The 26,433-nt window shown below is 43.5% G+C and overlaps 1 protein-coding gene across 4 annotated transcripts in view; it reads right to left on the bottom strand.

The window, feature by feature from the left end:
- LOC121547702 (dynein axonemal heavy chain 17) overlaps positions 1-26,433 on the bottom strand; it is a 122,841-nt gene that overhangs the window by 38,150 nt on the left and 58,258 nt on the right. For 3 of the 4 annotated variants that reach the window (XM_041859098.2, XM_041859100.2, XM_041859101.2), the window contains 13 exons: positions 24,899-25,001; positions 24,551-24,698; positions 24,251-24,342; positions 23,844-24,005; positions 23,529-23,693; positions 23,160-23,351; positions 22,727-22,993; positions 14,423-14,584; positions 14,036-14,269; positions 9,625-9,885; positions 8,077-8,294; positions 7,743-7,950; positions 143-258 (listed from right to left, as the gene is read on the bottom strand). In XM_041859098.2, the coding sequence (XP_041715032.2) occupies positions 143-258; positions 7,743-7,950; positions 8,077-8,294; positions 9,625-9,885; positions 14,036-14,269; positions 14,423-14,584; positions 22,727-22,993; positions 23,160-23,351; positions 23,529-23,693; positions 23,844-24,005; positions 24,251-24,342; positions 24,551-24,698; positions 24,899-25,001 (2,328 nt within the window). The remainder of the gene's footprint in view (positions 1-142; positions 259-7,742; positions 7,951-8,076; positions 8,295-9,624; positions 9,886-14,035; positions 14,270-14,422; positions 14,585-22,726; positions 22,994-23,159; positions 23,352-23,528; positions 23,694-23,843; positions 24,006-24,250; positions 24,343-24,550; positions 24,699-24,898; positions 25,002-26,433) is intronic. The other variant, XM_041859099.2, reaches the window with a different exon arrangement.

Raw genomic sequence — 26,433 nt, forward strand, 5'->3', positions numbered from 1 at the left:
ACTAAAATTAGATCAAATGTTCAAAGACATAGTTTGAATTTGAGCCAGGAAGGCACAGGCAGTGAGTGTCATCCCATGTCTGTGGTTGTGTTTTGTTGTGCTGTGCTGTGTTGTACTGTACTGTACTATAGCTGCACGTCACCTGTTGGCCAGGGAGATGGTCTGATTGGTGGCGTCTGCTTCCTGCTGACACCTCAGCTTGTCCGATGTGGCCTTCTCAAACTCCGATGTTAGTTTGGCCAGGTTAGCATTCAGTTGCTAAATACAAGACAACAACATCCCTCTTTCATGGATAATAAGACCGGAAGGGTGAGAATAAAAAGACAGCAACAAGACACATTTCTGTTTCACAATGGAATTATTCTATTCTACACTGTAAATTGAGTCAACTTGAGTCAAATCAAGGAAACCAGCTGCATTATGATGTCTAGTTCACTTAACTTTGGGGCAAAAAAGTTCGCTAATATACAGTGAGGGAAAAAAGTATTTGATCCCCTGCTGATTTTGTACGTTTGCCCACTGACAAAGAAATTATCAGTCTATAATTTTAATGGTAGGTTTATTTGAACAGTGAGAGATAGAATAACAACAACAAAAATCCAGAAAAACGCATGTCAAAAACGTTATAAATTGATTTGCATTTTAATGAGGGAAATAAGTATTTATATATATCTCAATCAGAAAGATTTCTGGCTCCCAGGTGTCTTTTATACAGGTAACAAGGTGAGATTAGGAGCACACTCTTAAAGGGAGAAATCAATCAAAGGAAGCAATCAATCAATCAGATTCCAAACTCTCCACCATGGCCAAGACCAAAGAGCTCTCCAAGGATGTCAGGGACAAGATTGTAGACCTACACAAGGCTGGAATGGGCTACAAGACCATCGCCAAGCAGCTTGGTGAGAAGGTGACAACAGTTGGTGCGATTATTCGCAAATGGAAGAAACACAAAAGAACTGTCAATCTCCCTCGGCCTGGGGCTCCATGCAAGATCTCACCTCGTGGAGTTGCAATGATCATGAGAACGGTGAGGAATCAGCCCAGAACTACACAAGAGGATCTTGTCAATGATCTCAAGGCAGCTGGGACCATAGTCACCAAGAAAACAATTGGTAACACACTACGCCGTGAAGGACTGAAATCCTGCAGCGCCCGCAAGGTCCCCCTGCTCAAGAAAGCACATATACAGCCCCGTCTGAAGTTTGCCAATGAACATCTGAATGATTCAGAGGAGAACTGGGTGAAAGTGTTGTGGTCAGATGAGACCAAAATCGAGCTCTTTGGCATCAACTCAAATCGCCGTGTTTGGAGGAGGAGGAATGCTGCATATGACCCCAAGAACACCATCCCCACCGTCAAACATGGAGGTGGAAACATTATGCTTTGGGGGTGTTTCCCTGCTAAGGGGACAGGACAACTTCACCGCATCAAAGGGACGATGGACGGGGCCATGTACCGTCAAATCTTGGGTGAGAACTCCTTCCCTCAGCCAGGGCATTGAAAATGGGTTGTGGATGGGTATTCCAGCATGACAATGACCCAAAACACACGGCCAAGGCAACAAAGGAGTGGCTCAAGAAGAAGCACATTAAGGTCCTGGAGTGGCCTAGCCAGTCTCCAGATCTTAATCCTATAGAAAATCTGTGGAGGGAGCTGAAGGTTCGAGTTGTCAAACGTCAGCCTCGAAACCTTAATGACTTGGAGAAGATCTGCAAAGAGGAGTGGGACAAAATCCCTCCTGAGATGTGTGCAAACCTGGTGGCCAACTACAAGAAACGTCTGACCTCTGTGATTGCCAACAAGGGTTTTGCCACCAAGTACTAAGTCATGTTTTGCAGAGGGGTCAAATACTTATTTCCCTCATTAAAATGCAAATCAATTTATAACATTTTTAACATGCGTTCTTCTGGATTTTTTTGTTGTTATTCTGTCTCTCACTGTTCAAATAAACCTACCATTAAAATTATAGACTGATCAATCAGCAGGGGATCAAATACTTTTTTCCCTCACTGTACATTCCTGAGTTGTCTCAACACATTTGCCAAAGTTGAGTAAACTAGAAATCGTATTGCAGCTGGTTGCCTTGATTTTTTAAGATTACTCAACTTTGGATGTCTAGTCCTCTCAACTTAACGATGCAAGGATATCATCAGCTGAACTATTTAAGCTCCATGGACCAATGTAGCAAATTCGGTGGGTAGCCCTGAACGGGTCCTGCAACTGTCAACCCAACACCTTAGCCATTATGCCAAGAGATCTGAAGTTGGATGAACTATAATAAATATTTTTCTGTTGCGGGTTTCAGCAAACTAAACTCTCTTGTGGGATCAACTCAGCTATTTGTGTTGCAAAGGATTTCAAATTCAACTCACATTGAGCAAAACGTCATAGGGTTAGTGGAGTATTCCATGTCATCTCAACAATTTCCCAATTTAAAGTCCAGCCAACTTGAATATTTAAGCTACATGGACTTTTATAAGTAGATAATATTTTTTTTTACAGTGTGTTCTGCTATGTAGTAGGTTGTTCAGTGTTAGCACACAGGCAACACATTCTACTAGGATAGACTTCCACACTCCATCCCCCAGGTGGCAGCACCAACTATGTCCAAGTGCTGTGCTAGAAGGAAGTCTTGATAAGCACATCAGGTGCTGCCAATTAAGGTGATCATCAGTAAGATGCCTTTTTGTATTTTTCCCTTTTTTTTTTACATATTTATTTAGTCACCATATGAACAAATAATAATCCACTTGGACTGGCCAACCACTAGGTCAAGACGGAGCTGGCCCTGGACTTAAAGAGCAACTCCGCCACTTTTCAACCTCATATTCATTATCTCCAGCACCAAACCAGTGTTTATGTATGTGAAAATGGTGCATTTCTACATATTGTAGAAAAAATATAACGTAAAAAAGTTATTCCCAATGACATCATCAAAAGTTTAAAAAAGTTAAAAACAGTGATTTTCAAACACTATGACATTCGCGGTGACGTGGGGAGCAAGAAAATACCCTCACTCTGGCTAGAAACTCTTTGCAGGTTTTGAAAATCACTGTTTTTCATACTTTTAATCCTACCCTGTGATGTCACAGATAATATATTTTTTTTACTTTTCTTCTTATCTTTTTAACCACAGATCATAGAAACGCGCCGTTTTCACATGTGGCCCGTTTCAGAAAGCTGGTTGTATGACGGAAATCACTACTTCACAGGAGAGGCATTTGAACGTAAAATTAAATAATTACATCTACATTTATTTTTGGGGCACAAATGCCTTCTTGAACATGTGAACTTTCATGTGCCTTAATAACAAACTTGTGTGTCATCTATAAATACGAATAAAACCTTTAAATTACGAGCCTAATTGGTTTAGCCACAGAAAAAGACGGGAACCTTCCTGCTAGCCATGATTGGCTGAGATAATGGCTGGGCTGGACATGCCGAGAGATGAGTTCTGATTTGTCTGCCATGTTGCAGGCTTCTGTCTATAACATGAGCTGCTCAGATAATCCTTGCTACCGTAGGTTTTTTGAAAGATATAGCCACGGAGAACTGCAAAAGTGTTGCTACTGCTCTCAACAACATTGCTGCCCTGAATTTAGCAGGTGCTTTCGACAAACATCAAAGGAGAAAAGTTGTGATGGACTACTTTTTAGACGATCGTGCCATGCTGACACTCTCTGACTCTGAAAATGAATCAGACAATGAGGAAATCCCTGATTTTGGTAAAAACATTTTCACTGAAATATACAGTACACTGTAGTCTTCTGATGACAGTGACAGAAGATAAACGTAGATCAACAGTGTTGTTGTCACGGAAGAGGTTTAATGATTTTTGAAATCAGTGGAATGCCCGGTGGAAGCGGAGTATGAGAAGGAGAAAATTCTGACTTTTGATTGCAAATGCGGAGGGAGTCAAAAAGAGAACACAGAAGGCTGTTGCATAAAACACCTGTCTCCGGATTACATTTTCAAACTAAGGGCAACCATGGCCGTGAAGCATTCATCCATGTATACGGGTAAGTCTAGCTACATTTTCAGATATTATACGTTTCTAACTTTGTCAGAAAGTCATTTTCATTGCAAGTTAAAGCATACTGTTAGCTAGCTAGCTACAATGCCTTCAGAAAGTATTCACACCCCTCAACTTTTTCCACATTTTGTTGTGTTACAGCCTGAATTTAAAATTGATTAAATTGAGATTTTTTGTCACTGGCCTACCCACAATAACCCATAATGTCGAAATGTTTACAAATTAATTAAAAATGAAAAGCTGAAATGTCTTGAGTCAATAAGTATTCAACCCCTTTGTTATTGCAAGCCTAAAGTTCAGAAGTAAAAATGTGCTTAACAAGTCACACAATAAGTTGCATGGACTCACTCTGTGTGCAATAAGTGTTTAACATGATTTTTGAATGACTACCTCATCTCTGTACCCGACACATACAATTATCTGTAAGGACCCTCAGTCGAGCAGTGAATTTGAAGCTGTTGGATTCGATCTTCTAACTTGAAATATCTTACACTATTAGAACTGAGAGGATGGAATCTACTGTGTGAGAAAGGGGAGGGCAGAACGTTTACATTCTGTCAGAACATGTTATTGTTCAATCTCAGGTATCCTATGGAGAGGAGAAGGGCAATGGTCTGGTTTCAGTCACAGATAAGGTAGGACAGCCATGTGTTGGGGAGGAGTGAGGAATTTGGGCCGAGGTCAGGTCAAACGAAGGGAGAAAGAACAGTCACCACAAAAGTCCTGTCTAGCAACAGAGATGTATTGGCTGTACAGATGTGCAAGGACGAGACTCAGCATAGGGGGAAGGTATAAATATATGTGCTTGTGTACACGTCTTTGTCTTTTCAGCTGTTTGACCCAGTGGGTGAATAAACTTGGTTTGAGCTTTTCCTAGTCATCCGTGAGTTTTACTCTGTTTATTTAGAACCTAACAAAGCACAGATTCAACCATAAAGACCAGGGAGGTTTTCCAATGCCTCGCAAAGAAAGGTACATATTGGTAGATGGGTAAAAAAAAAAAGACATTGAATATCCCTTTGAGCATGGTGAAGTTATTAATTACACTTTGGATGGTGTATCAATAAACCCAATCACTATCCAGATAAAGGCGTCCTTCCTAACTCAGTTGCTGGAGAGGAAAGAAACCACTCAGGGATTTCACCATGAGGCCAATGGTGACTTTAAAACAGTTACAGAGTTTAATGGCTTTGATAGGAGAAAACTGAGGATGGATCAACAACATTGTAGTTACTCCACAATACTAACCTAATTGACAGAGTGAAAAGAAGGAAGCATGTACAGATTAAAAATATTCCAAAACATGCATCCTGTTTGCAACAAGGCACTAAAGTAATACTGCAAAAAATGTGGGAAAGCAATTTACTTTTTGTGCTGAATACAAAGTGTTATGTTTGGGGCAAATCCAATACATTACTGAGTACCACTCTCCATATTTTCAAGCATAGTGTTGGCTGCATCCTGTTATGGATATGCTTGTAATTGTTAAGGACTCGGGAGTTTTACAGGATAAAAAAGAAACAGAATGGAGCTAAGCACAGGCAAAATCCTAGAGGTAAACTTGGTTCAGTTTGCTTTCCACCAGACACTGGGAGATGAATTCACCTTTCAGCAGGACAATAACCTAAAACACAAGGCCAAATCTACACTGGAGTTGCTAACCAATAAGACAGGCAATGTTCCTAAGTGGCTGAATTACAGTTTTGACTTAAATCTGCTTGAAAATCTATAAAAAAATACCTGAAAATGGTTGTCTAGCAATGATCAACAACCAATTTGACCGAGCTTGAAGAATTTTGAAAGTAATAATGGGCAAAAGCTTTAAAAACATAGCTAGATGTGGCTGGTGGGTGGTTATAGCCTCTCTTTCACATGACCCATCAATTTAGACAAGTACGTCTGGGTAAGCCTCATCTAATCATGATAAAATATTTGTCTCTTGAATTTGTCTTTCAGCATCAGCAGAACACGCCTGACTCTCCTTCACCAATCATTCAAGGAGAATGGTCTTATGCCTCCCATCAAAAAGAGTGCCGGCCCAAGCAAGCACAGGTTACACCAGAAGCATGAGGACTTGCAGCGAGTTGTGAACTTCAACCACTATGCAGTGGACAATGCAATAGTATTACCAGGACACGACCCAGGACACAAAAACATTGGTGCAAAGCTGCTGCCATTTCATGTGACAAAAGCAGCGGTGTGACGACTGTACAAGGTATCGATGACAACACTTCGTATGTAAAGCAAAAACAAAACATCTTTTGATTATTTCATTTACCACCAACATGATTAGCACTACTTTTATTGATCTTACATTCTTTATAAAGTGTATTTTTATCTGGAATTTTCCTTATTGTAGGCTACTACTTTCACCACTTTTAGTCTTGAAATCTTTGGTTGTTTACTAGACTACCTTACTCACTGTTTAACACATGGCCTCACATGTGAATCCTTAAAGAGATGGATGGGGCTAAGGCTTAAGACGGTGTGAACCATGCTGAATGGGTGTGAACAAAGAAGTGTAAAAACTGAACCCAAACTTTTCAAGGGCCATTTCTCAAAGGTAGGGTTACAATTTGATCAACTTTCAAAGCAGCATTACTTTCACATTGTTGCAGTGTATGATATACAATTTTGAAGCTTTGAGTCTGTACTTTTATGCAATGCTGGAGATAATGAATATGAGGTTGAAAAGTGGCGGAGTTGCCCTTTAAGGTAAGGTAGCTGTCTCCTGGGTACATACATTCAACACCTAGGCACATAAGCTGATTTCTCACATACAGTGAGCTCCAAAAGAATTGGCACAGTGAACATTTTTTGGTTGTTTTGGCTCTGTACTCCAGCACTTTGGATTTAAAATGATCCAATGACTATGAGGTTAAAGTGCAGACTGTCAGCTTTAATTTGAGGATATTATTATCCATATCAGGTGAACCTGAATGAATCATGAATAATGATGTGAGAAAGTTCCAGACACACAAATATCATACCACCAAGACATGCACTGCTAAACTCTCACTATTACAATAACAGGGGATGTTAGCATTTTTGGGGGGTATGATATTTGTGCATCTGTAAGTTTCTCACTCATCATTATTCACGATTCATTCAGGACTATCCATAATCATAGTAGCATCCACATAAGTGTTTAGAAACATACTATGTTCTTATTTACAATAAAAGTGACTCCAAAATGACACAATACATTATTTACCATTAATTTCTATTGGGCACAAAATAATCTGAAACACAACCAAAACAAACAGCAAATGCATCCAAAATCACAAGCTTGATGTAATCATTGCGTGCTTGGAATATGGGACCAAATACTAAACTTTTGACTACTTTAATACACATATAAGTGAATTTGCCCAATACTTTTGGTCCCCTAAAATGGGGGGACTATGTCCAAAAAGTGCTTTAATTTCTAAACGGTTCACCCGATAACGATGAAAATACCCTCAAATTAAAGCTGACAGTCTGCACTCTAACCTTTTAGTCATTGTATCATTTCAAATCCAAAGTGCAGGAGTACAGAGCCCCCCAAAAAATGTCACTGTCCCAATACTTTTGGAGCTCACTGTAGATGCACATCTTAAATCAGGTTACAGACCATTTAACTAGGCCTAAGACTCCAAGATTTCGCGAGTGCAACTATATTAGAAGGCTTGTTAATCAGTTTTGTAACAATTCTATTGTATTCTCTCACATTGATCTTAGACTTGATGACGGAGAGTTTGTCCAAGGCAGCGGCCAGCTCAGCATTGGCCTGGGCCAGAGTCTGGCGTTTGGGCTCCACATCACAGTACACCTCGTAGAACATCACAATGTTGATGCACCACGAACACAGACCTGCAGCAGCAAGTGACTTCGAGCGGATGTATTCTGGCTCGAACGTGGGGTCGTTCTTAAACGGTCTGCACAGGGAATAAAAAGAAGATACACACAACACCTATCATCAACAAGAGATAAAAGAAAATCAGGGGAAAAGGGGCTGAAACAAGCCAAAGTGTTTGGATGTCAGCTAGGTTTGTGTTTCTCACTGGAAGGCCTTGATGCAGGTGTCAGGGATGTTCTCCTTGTTGTAGTTGATCAGGGCGTCCAGGAAGGCGTCCACCTTGGCCATGGTGTTCTTGGCAGCCTTCCAGCTCTTGTCTTTGGGCACCTTCCCTCCTGGGGCCATCAGGATCATCACAGCACCCATCACGTTCACCACCGCCTCCGGGGGAGAGCCAAACGACTTCAACTCTGTCAGGTTGTGCTGCAGTGCAGGGGGAACAGACAGCTTATATGACCACAGAGTCACTTAACTCACTGGACAACACACACACTCTTCGGCATTTTAGGCTCACTACAGTAGTTTCAATGCTCGATTCCTACTAATCTTGTTAACTATCCTATAGACATAGACTAGAAATCACTGGCCACTTTAAGAAATGGAACACTAGCCACTTTAATAATGTTTACATATTTTACATTACTCATCTCATATGTATATACTGTATTCTATACTATCCTACTGTGTCTTAGTCCATGCCGCTCTGACATCGCTCGTCCATATATGTACAGTACCAGTCAAAAGTTTGGACACACCTACTTATTCAAGGGTTTTTCTTTATTTTTACTATTTTCTACATTGTAGAATAATAGTGAAGACATCAAAACTATGAAATAACACATATGGAATCATGTAGTAACCAATAAAGTGTTCAACAAATCAAAATATATTTTATATTTGAGATTCTTCAAATAGCCACCCTTTGCCTTGATGACAGCTTTGCACACTCTTGCCATTCTCTCAACCAGCTTCATGAGGTAGTCACCTGGAATGCATTTCAATTAACAGGTGTGCCTTCTTAAAATTAATTTGTGGAATTTCTTTCCTTCTTAATGCGTGTAAGCCAATCAGTTGTGTTGTGACAAGGTAGGGGGGGTATACAGAAGATAGCACTATTTGGTAAAAGACCAAGTCCATATTATGGCAAGAACAGCTCAAATAAGCAAAGAGAAACAACAGTCCATCATTACTTTAAAAATAGTAAAAACCCTTGAATGAGTAGGACTGGTAGTGTATATATTCTTAATTCATTCCTTACTTAGATTTGTGTGTACTGGGTATATGTTGTGAAATTGTTAGATATTACTTGTTAGATATTATTGCACTGTCGGAGCTAGAAGCACAAGCTTCACCCGCAATAACATCTGCTAAACACGTGTATGTGACCAATAAAATGTGATTTGATTTGATTTTTAGAGTGTGTTTAAAGCTCTATACATACTGACACACACACACATACATGTTATGTTCTTCCCCTCGTGGGGACCTAAAATGAATTTCCATTAAAATTCCCTAATCCTTACCATAACCCTAACCTTAACCCTAACCCATAACCCCAACCCCTTACCCCAACCCTAATTCTAACCCTAACCCCTAAGCTTAAAATAGCCTTTGTCCTCATGGGGACGAGGGAAATGTCCCCACGAGGGAGAATGTTCCTTATTTTATCCTTGTGGGGACATTTGGGGACTTTAGGTCCACACAAGGATAGAATAACCCACACACACACACACACACACACAGACATCCAGACCTTGTTGAGAGTGTTGAGAGCCTCCTGGGCAGCCAACAGGGCAGGTTCTGCTTTAGCCAAGTCCTCTTCACAAGACCTCTGTTTCTCTCCCACATTCTTGGCGATTACTTGCACTTTGAGCTCCTCATCGTTGGCTATGACCTTCTCCTTGGACACTTTCTCTGTTTCCACACCGACCACCTCGATGAGCTTGTCAGCATCCTCGTTCTTCTGCTTGAGCTCCACCTCCTGCACGGCCAGCTTGGCCTTCAGATCATCCACCTGGTGCAGGGAACACACACACATCAGAAACAGAACACAACAACACGCACATCAGAGACAGAAGACAACGCTGTGCAACTCTTCTGCAGGTTGTTCATCATTGGTGTAAAGGAGAATGTGTTCTTAGTCAACTTCATTGGTAAAATAAAGTTTGATAAAGGCAATCAATGTATCAACGCCTAATACAGTAATGACTAATGGTGGGCACCAATATCGATAATATCGATTTAGTTTGATATCGATATGACGTAGGCATGTCGTGATATCGTTTAATACTTATTTTACCCGCTTTCTACACTCTTATGTAAAAATAAATAAACGCACCAGCATTTCCTGCCGCACTCGGTGTATAGCTAGCAGAGCAAAGACATAGCATGGGTTCACCCATGGGACCAGCTCGCTAACTTTAATCAAACAAAAATGTTGTAAAAACTTGGAAGATAAAAGTATTATGGCCACAATGTATTTCATGTTTCATCCATACATTTATTTGCTTCTTCACGAGTCAACCACCCTCACCTTATAGCAAACAGTGGTGATGGAACAAAGTAGCAGGCAACAAACAACTGCTGGTGGAAAACATTTTCACTAGCTAGCATGCTAGCACATTGTAAGAAAGCTCATAGTTGTTGTGCCATACATGTATTCTTTACATTATTTAGTTAATACTTGTACAACCTTCATCTGGTTTAAACAAACATGTTTGTAGCTAGACAACTGGCTATTTTTGCTTTAGTTAACCCCACTCAGCTAAATGCTAGCTAGCCAGCAAGCCAAGTAAGAGCGTCTGCTAAATGATGTAAATGTAAAATTATAATATTAACAACATTACGTTTTTGTCATAAACATCCAAACCACAAGCTAGAACAAGCACATTTTCATTTCACTGGTAGAATTGGGAAGTTTCGACTTCCTGTGTATTCGTCTGCTCATAGTGAACCACAAACTCCGGCATTCATAGCAAATGCAGATACAGCCCCGCTAGGTAGATGGGGTGTGCCCACTAACTTGGTTGATCGCATTGTTTACTTCGAACGACCAACACACAGTAATCTCAGAACTTCTCTAGGCAATTATGTATTTAAACGTTTGTTTTTCGCTAACGTTTGTCATCATGCCCATGTGGTGTTCTGTCTGGCTATGCTAATCACAACAAGTGTGAAAATGAGTTATCTTTCACTGCTCTACCTACCAGAGATTTACCCCGATGCTGCCAGTGGTTTGTGGCTATCAAGAATGATGCTTACGGTGACCAAAGATTATCAGAGGGCTATTCAGGCTGAACGGATGGGGAATCCATTTCGACAACAGCGGACAAGTGATGCGATACAATCATTGTTTTCTTCACAAGAAAACAGAAGATTCTCGATTAGAGGTAACGTAGTGTTAGCTAGCTTGCTAGCCTAGCTGGACTAGGTAAGTTAGCTAGCTATCTTTTGGATACACACTGTCAATCAATTTCGCCTATTCCATGGTAGTCACTGCTAGACTGGTAGCTACCTTCAGCAGACTAAACATGTTTGTTTGTTTGTTCTATGTTTGACTAACGTTAGCTAACGTAAGATTGTTAAATAAGAGTAACTCTGGTAGCCATCTATTCCACCCTTGTCTGCAAAACACTCCGTTACTAAAAATAGAATTGCCGATATAGCTTAACTCACTCTTGGTGTGTTGGTAGTAATTTTGAATGTGTATAAATCGTCTATGGTTGGTTAGTTAGTTCTCAGCTGGCTAGCAATCTTGCTGCCAATTTAGTGACGCTAACTAGCTAACAGCAAGCTGACAATATTGAAATGTCCATGTTAGGTGTGCTAAGCTAGCCAGTCTAATAGACATCAATGCAATTAGTGGGGGGGTTAAATTGTGTATTGTTGTGTGTTTTGTTGTAGGTGGCACATCATCTGATTCCACCAGCATGTGCTTCCAACCCCTAGCTCTGCACAAGGTGAAGGTAAATTGGCAAAAATATTTACAAGCTGACGGCTAAGATAGCTCAATTTACAATAAGCATGGCATAAACATGAATTAGGTAGTGTTTGTATGGGTTTGTGTTATGCGGTTACAGGTGGTTAGATGTACCTTCCAGACCATGTAATCAATTTAGTCTACCCCTTTTCTCTTTGTAAAACTCAGGTTATCTGGAGTCCTTCCACAGGCCCTGCTGAAAAATAACCCCAAGTGGCGGCATTTTGGGTACATGAGCTAGCTACCTAACTGGATATTTTTCCCATCTGTTTTAGTGAACGTTAGCTAGCTAGTAGCTAGCTCAAAACTCTCTTACAGATCTGTGGAGGGTGAAGTTTTTAGCTAATCGGACAGCAGTGTTGGGGAGTAGTGAACTACATGTAGTTTAACTAGTAATGTAACTACATTTTGCAGTAGCTTGGTGGTACTTTAATTATATTCAAATCTTTGTAGTGTTTTCAGTAGTTCATTACTTTTTTGCCATGTAGCGGTGTAGCTAACTACTGGAACTACACACTACTTTTTTGCAAAAATAAAATAAAATATGGGTGAAGTAGGCAATCATTTGATTTCTTTTTCAGCATCAGACATGCCTAATTCTCAATTGAAACATTGTTTTTGTTTTTAATAGGCTAAATTACACATTCTCTTAACATCTGACTCCAGAGTGATCTTTCTTGCAATTTGCAGTCTGACATTTCAGATTTAGATATGATAATTTATCATAAAGTAGTTTGGATGTAGTTAAGTAAACTGTATTTTTCTTAAAGGGTAGCTTTAGTGTAGTGTCACTTCTTCCAGTCTGAAGTATAGTATATGATACACTACATGACCAAAAGTATGTGAATATCTCATTCCAAAATCATGGGCATTAATATGGAGTTGGTCCCCCCTTTTGCTGCTATAACAGCCTCCACTCTTCTGGGATGGCTTTCCACTAGATGTTGGAACATTGCTGCGGGGATTTGCTTCAAATCAGCATTAGAGTATTAGTGAGGTCGGGCACTGTTGGGCGATTAGGCCTGGCTCGCAGTCGGCGTTCCAATTCATCCCAAAGGTGTTCGATGGGATTCAGGTCAGGGCTCTGTGCAGACCAGTCAAGTTATTCCACACCAATCTCGACAAACCATTTCTGTATGGACCTCGCTTTGTGCACGGGGGCATTGTCATGCTGAAACAGGAAAGGGCCATCCCCAAACTGTTGCCTCAAAGTTGGAAGCACAGAATTGTCTAGAATGTCATTGTATGCTGTTAAGATTTCCCTTCCACTGGAACTTAGGGGCCTAGCCCGAACCATGAAAAACAGCCCCAGACCATTATTCCTCCTCCACCAAACGTTACAGTTGGCACTATGCATTGGGGCAGGTAGCGTTTTCCTGGTATTCATCTGTCGGACTGCCAGATGGTGAAGTGTGATTCCACTGCTCCAGAGTCCAATGGCGGTGAGTTTTCCACCACTCCAGCCGTGGCATTGCGCATGGTGATCTTAGGCTTGTGTGCGGCTGCTCTGCCATGGAAACCCATCATGAAGCTCCTGACGAACAGTTATTGTGCTGACATTGCTTCCAGAGGCAGTTTGGAACTCGGTAGTGAGTGTTGCAACCGAGGACAGACGATTTTTACGCGCTTTAGCACTCGTGGTCCCGTTCTGTGAGCTTGTGTGGCCTACCACTTCGCGACTGAGCCATTGTTGCTCTTAGACGTTTCCACTTCACAATAACAGCACTTACAGTTGACCGGGGCAGCTCTAGCAGGGCAGAAATTTGACAAACTGACTTGTTGGAAAGGTGGCATCCTATGACGGTGCCACATTGAAAGTCACTGAGCTCTTCAGTAAGGCCATTCTACTGCCAATGTTTGTCTATGGAGATTGCATGGCTGTGTGCTCGATTTTATACAGTCCACCTGTCAGCAACGGGTGTGGCTGAAATAGCCAAATCCACTTATTTGAAGGGGTATCCACATACTTTTGTATATATAGTGTAGCTTGGTAAACTATATTTTCAGAGTAGCTTCCCCAACACTGTCGGATAGAGACGGAACGGGCACAAATTATATAGAAATCTTAAAATTACGATATGATATTGATACAGTATCAAATGTAATAGCCAGTTTGTGTTAAGTTTAGTGCAGGTGGATAACTAACTCCCAGACCGTGTGTGTGGTGGTATACTGTATATTTGACCTGAGCAGAGGTGTTCTCCAGTTTGGTTAATCCGTTCTCCAGGCGCTCCATCTTGGACAGCAGCTCGCTCCTCTTGACGGCCAGGAGGTTCTGGTAGAGTTTGATCTGCTCCAGGAAGGTCTTGGGCGTGGTGTAGTTGTAGCGACGGTCTGACAGCAGGTAGGACTTGGACATCTCATTCACTGTCTTATGGACGAAGGCCATGAACTGGCTCAGAGATTCCTTCACCTCGGGCTGGGGGGGGAGAGAAAATCGGACACACAGGAATACAGTAAAAGCTAGATGAGGGGTCTACATAAGGCAACTCAGGGAAGGGGCTAGGGATTCAGGGAAGGGGCTAGGGATTGTTTTGGGATGGGGTCGAGGGGTGTGACGTGTCTTCTTCACCATGATGCCCTCTGTCTCGGAGAGGAAGCGAGCGCTGACAGACACTAGCGCCTCCTCTGGCCACTCGTGGAACCAGTCGATGGAGGTGCAGTTGACCACGGCAGGGAACTTCCTGGCTCGCACCCTCAGAGTGGAGCCCACCGGAGAGAAACACAGGATCACCTACAGGACAACACACATGCGCACACACACATTACCCAGCTAGCATATTTGGTTCCTTGGAAGTTGTGGGAATGTATGTTTTTGGTTTCACATTGGTTGTGGGAACAAAGCCATACGTTTTCTGACTGGTAAAACTGAACGTTTTTTTAAACGTTCTGAGAACAGAAGTGAAAATTTAGCCTGTTCTGGGAATGTACATTTTTAGGTTGCAGGGAGGTTCTGAGAACGTTTTCCTCTGGTTCCCAGAATCTTTTCCTGGGAGGTTTTATTAACACTCTGAGAATGGAAATTATTTGAAGGTAATTAAATAACATTGTGCAAACATTCTCGAAATGTTGTGAAAGTTTTATGGTTATTATTGAAAGTTTTCTTAACACTCTAAGAATGGAATGTGAAGGTTATTTGGAGGTTTTTAGCTAACTTCCTTAAAACTTTCACTTAATGTTTCAATAAGACTTTTTGAACTCCAAACACAGATAGGACACATGGAAAATAATTTGCAAGCCACATTTCTTCAGCCTCCTGAGGTTGAAGAGGCGCTGTTGCGCCTTCTTCACCACACTGTCAGTGTCAGTGGACCATTTCAGATTGTCAGTGATGTGTACACCGAGGAACTTGAAGCTTTTCACCTTCTCCACTGCGGTCTCGTCGATGTGAATACGGGCGTGCTCTCTCTGTTGTCTCCTGAAGTCCACAATCAGCTCCTTTGTTTTGTTCACGTTGAGGGAGAGGTTATTTTCCTGGCACCACTTGCCAAGATAATCCAGCCAGGGCCCTCACCTCCTACTACTGTTGTGTCGTCTGCAAACTTGATGATTGAGTTGGAGGCGTGCGTGGCCACGCAGTCATGGGTGAACAAGGAGTACAGAAGGGGGCTGAGCACGCATCCTTGTGGGGCCCCTGTGTTGAGGATCAGCGTAGTGGAGGTGTTGTTTCCTACCTTCACCACCTGGGGTTGGCCGGTCAGGAAGTCCAGGACCCAGTTGCACAGGGCGGGGTTCAGACCCAGGGCCCCCTGAGCTTAATGATGAGCTTGGAGGGTACTATGGTGTTGAAGGCTGAGCTATTGTCAATGAACAGCATTCTTACATAGGTATTCCTCTTGTCCAGATGGGATAGGGCAGTGTGCAGTGTAATGGCGATTGCATTATCTGTGGATCTATTGGGGCGGTATGCAAATTGAAGTGGGTCTAGGGTGTCAGGTAAGGTGGAGGTGATATGATCCTTAACTAGCCTCTCAAAGCACTTCATGATGACAGAAGTGAGTGCTAAATAGTCATTTAGTTCAGTTAACTTTGCTTTCTTGGGTACAGGAACAATGGTGGACATCTTGAAGCAAGTGGGGACAGCAGACTGGGATAGACAGAGATTGAATATGTCCGTAAACACTCCAGCCAGCTGGTATGCACGTGCTCTGAAGACGCCGCTAGGGATACCGTCTGGACTGGCAGAGTTGCTTAGGAGTTAGAAGTAGAGCTGCCATGTCTGTCGGCGCCATCTTTACATAGTCCACTGCACAACCAGGATGGAACTATCATGCCATGTTTTTTTACGCATACAAAGCTGATCAATTTAGTCTATCCAAACAGACCCAATTTCAAAGGAAACAACCACTCATTAAGATTATGTGTGGACAATTAGTTGGTGGGGCCACCACACCTGAACACACATAACAAGCTAGAGGATAGAGAGAGTTTTGTGGACGCTGAGAATGGAATGTATATGTTTTTAAATAACATTATTAGAACTTCCTTTGAACGTTATTAAAGTTTTATTTTCTTCATGTTCTGAGAATGGAATTTAGAGCTTATTGATGTTCATGTGTGGAATTCCAATTTTATGAACATTCCCAGAACATTGACAAGAACTGATATAAAAGAGAACCTGAACGTTCTGAGAACATCGCTTAAGTCATACAATTTTTGAGAACGTTCCCAAAATGTAGTAAAAACATTACATTAAATAGAACCACATGGGAACTTGTGTAGAATGTTCTGTGGAGTGGAAGTACTGAAATTCCCACAGAAAAACGTTTGAGAACATGGCTTTAAATAGAACCATGAGGAAACCTGTAGGAAACGTTATGCTGGAGTACAAAAATTCCCACAGAAGAACGTTGTTTCTTAACATTCTCTGAACTATTTGAGAACATTCCCAATGTCATACCATTTGGAGAACGTTCTTAGAACATTACCAAAAATGTAATTAAAAGTAACCATGTTTGAACTTTTAAGAAGCGATATCAGTGTTTTCCACTAGTGCGGCTATCGGCTATACAGCCGATTAAAGGCTACTTTTCAGCCGGCTACTTTTCCATTTAAATTAACTAGAATACTTTTCCATTCGCTAGTCAGAAAAAAGTCAGCTGAGCCCTCTTCCGCTAGAATGAACGATATGCATCTACTAGCAATCTATTGATAGTACAGGCGCTGTCAGTAACAAAGTGTGCGATGACAGGGAAACACTGCTGGTTTGACAGTCTGCTGTCTGTCCCGCCTCCCGGTACCTGGGTGTGTGTGAAGTGTGCGCTGTTGTTGCAGTCAGAGATGAAGAGGCGAAGCGAGAGGATTTACTCCCCCCAAAAATCTGTCCGTGTGAGATAAGCCCTTTTTTCTATGGTCTATGAGGGAGTGTCAAATTACGTGAGGCTTATTTGATCAAATAGAAGTTTCGTAATGTTTAGGCTGTTACAAATGTACTGATATAAGTGGATAGACGTGGCTTTCCGACAACTTTGAGAAAAACAACTTAGTTGTGCCTATTGTTCACGCGCGTATCTGACCTCTCATTAGCTAGAATGGTCCCAGCTGATCTCGCCTGCCTTCAATTGTTGAGTGGTCACTCGAATACCTTATCAATATAATACACAGTTTCCCAACTGGACATACACTACATAACCAAAAGTATGTGGACACCTGCTTGTCGAACATCTCATTCCAAAATCATGGCCATTAATATGGAGTTGGTCTCCCATTTTGCTGCTATAACAGCCTCCACTCTTCTGGGAAGGCTTTCCACTAGATGTTGGAACATTGCTGCAGGGACTTGCTTCTATTCAGCCACAAGAGCATTAGTGGCTGAATGTTGGGCGATTAGGCTTGGCTCGCAGTCAGCGTTCCAATTCAGGTGTTCGATGGGATTCAGGTCAGAGCTCAGTGCAGACCAGTCAAGTTCTTCCATACCGATCTCGACAAACCATTTCTGTATGGACCTCGCTTTGTGCACAGGGGCATTGTCATGCTGAAACAGGAAAGGGCCTTCCCCAAACTGTTGCCACAAAGTTGGAAGCACAGAATCATCTAGAATGTCATTGTATGCTGTAGCGTTAAGATTTCCCTTCACTGGAACTAAGCGTTCTCCTGGCATCCGCCAAACCCAGATTTGTCCGTTGGATTGCCAGATGGTGAAGCGTGATTCATCACTCCAGAGAACACGTTTCCACTGCTCCAGAGTCCAATGGCGGCGAGCTTTACACCACTCGAGACAACGCTTGGCATTGCACATTGTGATCTTAGGCTTGTGTGCGGCTGCTCGGCCATGGAAACCCATTTCATGAAGCTCCGGACGAACAGTTATTGTGCTGACGTTGCTTCCAGAGGCAGTTTGGAACTTGGTAGTGAGTGTTGCAACCGAGGACAAATGATTTTTATGCGCTACTCGGTTCAGCACGACACGGTCCCGTTCTGTGAGCTTGTGTGGCCTACCACTTCGCAGCTAAGCCGTTGTTGCTCCTAGACATTTCCACTACACAATAACAGCACTTACAGTTGACCGGGGCAGTTCTAGCAGTGCAGAAATTTGACCAACTGACTTGTTGGAAAGGTGGCATCCTATGACGGTGCCACGTTGAAAGTCACTGAACTCTTCAGTAAGGCCATTCTACTGCCAATGTTTGTCTATGGACATTGCATGGCTGTGTGCTCGATTTTATACACCTGTCAGCAACGGGTGTGGCTGAAATAGCCAAATCCACTAATTTGAAGGGTTGTCCACATACTTTTATATACAGTGGGGGGAAAAAGTATTTAGTCAGCCACCAATTGTGCAAGTTCTCCCACTTAAAAAGATGAGAGAGGCCTGAAATTGTCATCATAGGTACACGTCAACTCTGACAGACAAAATTAGAAAAACAAATCCAGAAAATCACATTGTAGGATTTTTAATGAATTTATTTGCAAATTATGGTGGAAAATAAGTATTTGGTCAATAACAAAAGTTTCTCAATACTTTGTTATATAACCTTTCTTGGCAATGACACAGGTCAAACGTTTTCTGTAAGTCTTCACAAGGTTTTCACACACTGTTGCTGGTATTTTGGCCCATTCCTCCATGCAGATCTCTTCTAGAGCAGTGACGTTTTGGGGCTGTCGCTGGGCAACACAGACTTTCAACTCCCTCCAAAGATTTTCTATGGGGTTGAGATCTGGAGACTGGCTAGGCCACTCCAGGACCTTGAAATGCTTCTTACGAAGCCACTCCTTCGTTGCCCGGGTGGTGTGTTTGGGATCATTGTCATGCTGAAAGACCCAGCCACGTTTCATCTTCAATGCCCTTGCTGATGGAAGGAGGTTTCACTCAAATTCTCACGATACATGGCCCCATTCATTCTTTCCTTTACACGGATCAGTCGTCCTGGTCCCTTTGCAGAAAAACAGCCCCAAAGCATGATGTTTCCACCCCCATGCTTCACAGTAGGTATGGTGTTCTTTGGATGCAACTCAGCATTCTTTGTCCTCCAAACACGACGAGTTGAGTTTTTACCAAAAAGTTATATTTTGGTTTCATCTGACCATATGACATTCTCCCAATCCTCTTCTGGATCATCCAAATGCACTCTAGCAAACTTCAGACGGGCCTGGACATGTACTGGCTTAAGCAGGGGGGACACGTCTGGCACTGCAGGATTTGAGTCCCTAGCGGCGTAGTGTGTTACTGATGGTAGGCTTTGTTACTTTGGTCCCAGCTCTCTGCAGGTCATTCACTAGGTCCCCCCGTGTGGTTCTGGGATTTTTGCTCACCGTTCTTGTGATCATTTTGACCCCCACAGGGTGAGATCTTGCGTGGAGCCCCAGATCGAGGGAGATTATCAGTGGTCTTGTATGTCTTCCATTTCCTAATAATTGCTCCCACAGTTGATTTATTCAAACCAAGCTGCTTACCTATTGCAGATTCAGTCTTCCCAGCCTGGTGCAGGTCTACAATTTTGTTTCTGGTGTCCTTTGACAGCTCTTTGGTCTTGGCCATAGTGGAGTTTGGAGTGTGACTGTTTGAGGTTGTGGACAGGTGTCTTTTATACTGATAACAAGTTCAAACAGGTGCCATTAACAGGAAACGAGTGGAGGACAGAGGAGCCTCTTAAAGAAGAAGTTACAGGTCTGTGAGAGCCAGAAATCTTGCTTGTTTGTAGGTGACCAAATACTTATTTTCCACCATAATTTGCAAATAAATTCATTAAAAATCCTACAATGTGATTTTCTGGTTTTTCTTTTCTCAATTTGTCTGTCATAGTTGACGTGTACCTATGATGAGAATTACAGGCCTCTCTCATCTTTTTAAGTGGGAGAACTTGCACAATTGGTGGCTGACTAAATACTTTTTTCCCCCACTGTATATAGTGTATTTCTTATTTCTCGTGTTTATTTTCTAGTATTAAATTGTTATTGATTATTGATACTTGGAAACAGATTTCTTAAATTAAAATCACTTGGAGCTTTTGTTTTTCCTGGTGTTTTTTACAGTCTTGACAAAAAGTTGTTTTTTTGCTCAGAAAACTTGGGGGGCCAAATAAAACCACCCGCGCGCCAAATTAGGCACGCGGGATGCCAGTTGGGGAACCCTGGCGTAGATGGTGTAGGGATATTGTTATCCACGTCAGTACCAACAATGTTAGGATGAAACAGTCAGAGGTCACCAAGCGCAACATAACTTGAGTGTGTAACTTAGCTAGAAAGATGTGTTGGCATCGAATAATTGTCTCTGGCCCCTTCCCAGTTAGGGGGAGTGATGAGGTTTACAGCAGACTCACACAACTCGCTGGTTGAAAACAGTTTTTAGAATTTGTGGATAACTGGTCCTCTTTCTGGGACTCACCAACAAACAGGACCAAGCTTGGCCTGCTGAGGAGTGACAGACTCCATCCCAGCTGGAGGGGTGCTCTCATCTTATCTATCAACATAGACAGGGCTCTAACTCCTCTAGCTCCACAATGAGATGGGGTGCAGGCAGCAGGCTATAAGCCAGCCTGCCAGCTTAGTAGAGTCTGCCCCTAGCACAGTCAGTGTAGTCAGCTCAGTTTTCCCCATTGAGACCGTGTCTGTGCCTCGATCTAGGTTGGGCAAAACTTAACATGGCGGTGTTCCCCTTAGCAATCTCACTAGAATAAAGACCTCCTCCATTCCTGTCATTACTGAAAGAGGTTGTGATAATACATCACATCTCAAAATAGGACTACTTAATGTTAGATCCCTCACTGATCATAAACTTGATGTGATTGACCTGACTGAAACATGGCTCAAGCCTGATGAATTTACTGTGTTAAATGAGGCCTCTCCTCCTGGTTACACTAATGACCATATCCCCCACGCATCCCGCAAAGGCAGAGGTGTTGCTAACATTTATGACAGCAAATTTCAATTTACAAGAAAAAAAGTCATGAAATCTATGCAGCCTACTCAATCACTTTTTATAGCTACTGTTTACAGGCCTCCTGGGCTGTATACAACGTTCCCTGCCGAGTTCCCTGAATTCCTACCGCACCTTGTAGTCATTGCATATAATATTGAAACGTTTGGTGACTTCAATATTCACATGGAGAAGTCCACAGACCCATTCCAAAAGGCTATCGCAGCCATCATCGACTCAGTGGATTTTGTCCAACATGTCTCCGGACCTACGCATTGCCACAATCATACCCTGGATCTAGTTTTGTCCCGTGGAATAGATATTGTGGATCTAAATGTTTTTCCTCATAATCCTGGACCATCAGACCACCATCTTATTACGTTTGCAAGTCTTTACTGAATACTAATTTCTTCAGTAGGTCCTATGATTGAGTGTAGTCTGGACCAGGGGTGCGAAGGTGAACGACAAGGCACTGGAATGACGAACCACCCTTGCTGTCTCTGCCTGGCCGGCTCCCCTCTCTCCACTGGGATTCTCTGCCCCTATTACGGGGCCTGAGTCACTGGCTTGCTGGTGCTCTCCTATGCCGTACCTAGGAGGGGTGCATCACGTCATGCAAAGCTCTTTTTTCCGCTATACTCAACTTGAGTGGGTTGAGTCACTGATGTGATCTTCCTGTCCGGTTTTGCGCCCCCTCGGGCTCGTGCGGTGGGGGAGATCTTTGTGGCCTATACTCTGTCTTGTCTCAGGGTAGTAAGTTGGTGGTCTGTTGATATCCCTCTGGTGGTGTGGGGGCTGTGCTTTGGCAAAGTGGCAAAGCCCTAGGACCATGCCTCAGGACTACCTGGCCTGACGACTCCTGGCTTACCCCATCTCCAGTCCACCTGGTCATGCTGCTGATCCTGTTTCTGCTGTTTTGCCTGCGGCTATGGAACTCCTGACCTGTTCACCGGACGTGCTACCTTGTCCCGGACCTGCTGTTTCGACCCTCTCTCTATCGACCTCTGAATGCTCGGCTATGAAAAGCCAACTGACATTTACTCCTTAGGTGCTGACCTGTTGCACCCTCTATAACCACTGTGATTATTATTTGACCCTGCTGGTCATCTATGAACGTTTGAACATCTTAAAGAACGATCTGGCCTTAATGGCCATTTACTCTTATAATCTCCACCGGGCACAACCAGAAGAGGACTGGCCACCCCTCAGAGCCTGGTTCCTCTCTAGGTTTCTTCCTAGTTTTCTGCCTTTCTAGGGAGTTTTTCCTAGCCACTGTGCTTCTACATCTGCATTGCTTGCTCTTTGGGGTTTTAGACTGGGTTTCTGTAAGCTGATGTAAAAAGGGCTTTATAAATACATTTCATTGATTGACAACCACGCTTTAACCAAGCTCTAAGAAACATATGGTTCTCAGAACATTATGTGCTAGTTGGATAACCCCTCTGTAACGCTGCTGAACATACAGACCAAAACCCTCAACAACCCCCAATGACAAGCCAGACTGGCCACACTGAGTATCACCTTGAGCTGTTTGCGGACTCTGTCAATGAAGAACTTCCAGCAGTTTTCACGTGAGTCTGGCAGGCCCACAGCCTTGACCTCGTTCCTCATGGCAACGATGATGTTCTCCACCTCATCGTCTTGGAATAGACCGGGGATCTCGCCCGACGCCAGCAGGTCATTGATCAGCACCAGGAACTCCTCCTCGGCCACCTGGCTGTCGGTCATCAGGAACACCGTCCCTATGTTCTTCACCCCAGCCTTCATGTACTGGGCGGCCACGTCCAACTACCAAGAGACAGGGAGGGGGAAGGGAAAGGAGGGTGGGGAGAGGGGGAGGAGAGAGGAGGGCGGGGGAAGAGTGGGGCGAGGGAAAGGAAGGATGATGAGGATGATGATAGATGTGTCAGCATCTTTACAGAGGTTAACAGTTGGCCAGAGCATAGCATCACACCTTGAGGTCGGGGATGCCGTAGCCTTTCCTCAGGGTGATCTGGAACACCTCCAGGTTTGCGATGCTGGCAGCGAGGCGAGACAGAGACTGCTTGCCGCTGCCGCCCACCCCGACCAGCAGGGCGTTACCACGAGGAGACTCCAGGATACGGTTGATACGGCAGATATGGGACATGGCGTCCTCAAACAGCACCTGGAGACCACACGCATGCACGCGCACACACACACACACAAAAACAGGGTCACAACAGGAAGGTCTAGGACTCTCTCTTCATCTCAATCAGGTTTTTAGCTACTCTGGTTACTCTCCAGTGAAGACGCGATACCAACACCAGGTATTTGCTTTTGTAGTGTGTCGTGGTGGACTCACCAGGTTCATGACAGCGTTGACTTCGTTGTAGCTGTCCAGGCCCTCCAGTAGCAGCTTGTTCAGAACCACCCAGTCTGGAATAGGGAAGTATTTGGGCTCGCCAATGCCTTGGGCAAAGTGGCAGAAGATGTTGGGCTTCTCAAAGAGGAAACCTGCATCTATTTCCTGCAGACAGAGGAAAATACACACCGATATGGACAATGAGAAATCTGCTGTTAATATTGAATTACTTTATTCACTATTAGTTCACCATTAGTTTTGAGTTTTTTCTCAATGTCAGACAATGAGTGCATGTGTGTGTGTGTTAAGTCGTACCTCAAAGCACTTCTTGCAGATCTCTCCCTTGATCTTGGCAAACAGCACCATGTCCTTCTCATCCACTAGCTTGTCTCCGTACACACGGTCACACTCATGAAGCCACAGTCTCACCAGCTCAGCAGGGGCCTTCACACACTCTGGCATGGAGAACAGAAGACCCTGGCAGCAGACAGGAGAGACACAGAGGGACGAATTGAACATCTCACACACATGCACTAACATGATGATGATCTCTCACCACATTTACACACACACACACACACACACAGCAAGATACCTCCCTCCTCTCCACAGTAATTCATAACAAACATGAGCCAGTGGGTCATTCCAGTGTCTCAAACCAACTTTACAATGTATGATCAAGATGCCCATCATATAGATAGCTGTAAGGGAGAAGGGTTTACCTGGAAGATGTTGGACAAGTCTCTGAGGTTAAAGACATAGTGGAACTTGACTGCCGTGGGAAGGAAGGAAGTGGAGATCCTCTGGTGGAACACTGGAGAAGAAAATACACACACAGACAGGTAAGAACATGGAGACAGGGCAAATACTGTAGGCCTATATACTGCATTGGTTTCCCCCATCTCTGACACTAGTTCAATGTCATAAAATGAGAAGTTAAATCGGATGAGATGTTGAATTAAGTCATTACATTTTCAGTTTGACATGACGATTATCTAAGTGTTTCTCTGTAGTGTTCTTACTGATTGCAGAGGTGACCAGCGTGGAGCAGAACTTCTTGACGGCGGGGAGAAAGCCATTCATGTCCAGATGTTGGGAGAAGATGGAGTTATAGATGCTTTGGAGTGCGTCCTGGCCCGGGAAACTCACCGCAAAGACACAGAAGTGCCTCTGAGAGAGAGAGAGAGAGAGAGAGAGAGAGAGAGAGAGAGAGAGAGAGAGAGAGAGAGAGAGCAGGGTTACAGTATCTTACCATACATAAGGCAACTATGGGATGCAGAGGGTTAAGAGCAGTCTAAAACAGAACGACTAGAGAGGTTTCTAATACGCTTCTTCTCCAACCTTGTGTTTAGCGTTAGTCTGGTGAGTACCTGCAGTCGGGGGTCGATGGTGAAGCTGCCAGCTGTAGGGTTCATACAGGCCACGTACTGGCAGTTATGGATGTCCTTCAGAGTCAGCTTGGCTCTGTCATACCTGAGAAGGGAGGCAGGGAGAGGGGGATGATAGGTAGGGAGAGAGGAGGAGAGGGGAGAGAGGTAGAGAGGGTGAGAGAGATACAGTGAGGGAAAAAAGTATTTGATCCCCTGCTGATTTTGTACGTTTGCCCACTGACAAAGAAATGATCAGTCTAATTTGAATGGTAGGTTTATTTGAACAGTGAGAGACAGAATAACAACAACAAAATCCAGAAAAACGCATGTCAAAAATGTTTTAAATTAATTTGCATTTTAATGAGGGAAATAAATATTTGACCCCCTCTCAATCAGAAAGATTTCTGGCTCCCAGGTGTCTTTTATACAAGAAACGAGCTGAGATTAGGAGCACACTCTTAAAGGGAGTGCTCCTAATCTTCACAACAATTCTGATTTCTAAAGGCGGAAGTTGGGAGAGTTTTTGTTCGGGTGGTTCAGTGAAACAATTTTAGTTTCTGAGGTAGACGTTTTTGGTGAGGGAGGCCCTGCTCTCTCCGCTCCCAGATGCTTAGCTCATTTCATTCCGATCTCCTCTGCATTTTTGTAGCCATTTGCTACAGCCTGTCAACTATGTCTCTGCCTATCCCTGTTCTCTCCTCTCTGCACAGGCTACACAAACGCACCACACCGCGTGGCTGCTGCCTCTCTAACCTGGTGGTCCCTGCACGCACCACCCACGTGGAGTTCCAGGTCGCAGGCAGCCTCTGGAACTGCCGTTCTGCTGCCAACAAAGCTGACTTCATCCCAGCCTATGCCAACCTCCAGTCCCTCGACTTCCTGGCGTTGACGGGAAACATGGATCACCACTGAAAACACTGCTACTCCTACTGCTCTCTCCTCGTCTGACCATGTGTTCTCGCATACCCCGAGAGCATCTGGTCAGAGGGGTGGTGGTACAGGAATCCTCATCTCTCCCAAGTGGACATTCTCAATTTTTCCCCTAACCCATCTGTCTATCTCCTCATTTGAATTCCATGCTGTCACAGTCACTAGCCCATTTAAGCTTAATATCCTTGTCATCTATCGCCCTCCAGGTTCCCTTGGAGAGTTCATCAATGAGCTTGACGCCTTGATAAGTTCCTTCCCTGAGGATGGCTCACCCCTCACAGTTTTGCGGGATTTCAACCTCCCTATGTCCACATTTGACTCATTTCTCTCTGCCTCCTTCTTTCCACTCCTCTCCTCTTTTGACCTCACCCTCTCACCGTCCCCCCCTACTCACAAGGCAGGCAATACGCTTGACCTCATCTTCACTAGATGCTGCTCCTCTACTAATCTCACTGCAACTCCCCTCCATGTCTCCGACCACTACTTTGTTTCCTTTTCTCTCTCGCTCTCCTCCCACACTACTCACTCTGCCCCTACACAGATGGTAATGCGCCGCCGCAACCTTCGCTCTCTCTCTCCCACTACTCTCTCCTCTTCCATCCTAT

Source organism: Coregonus clupeaformis, chromosome 31 (genome assembly GCF_020615455.1).
Source record: "Coregonus clupeaformis isolate EN_2021a chromosome 31, ASM2061545v1, whole genome shotgun sequence".
NCBI lineage: Eukaryota > Metazoa > Chordata > Actinopteri > Salmoniformes > Salmonidae > Coregonus > Coregonus clupeaformis.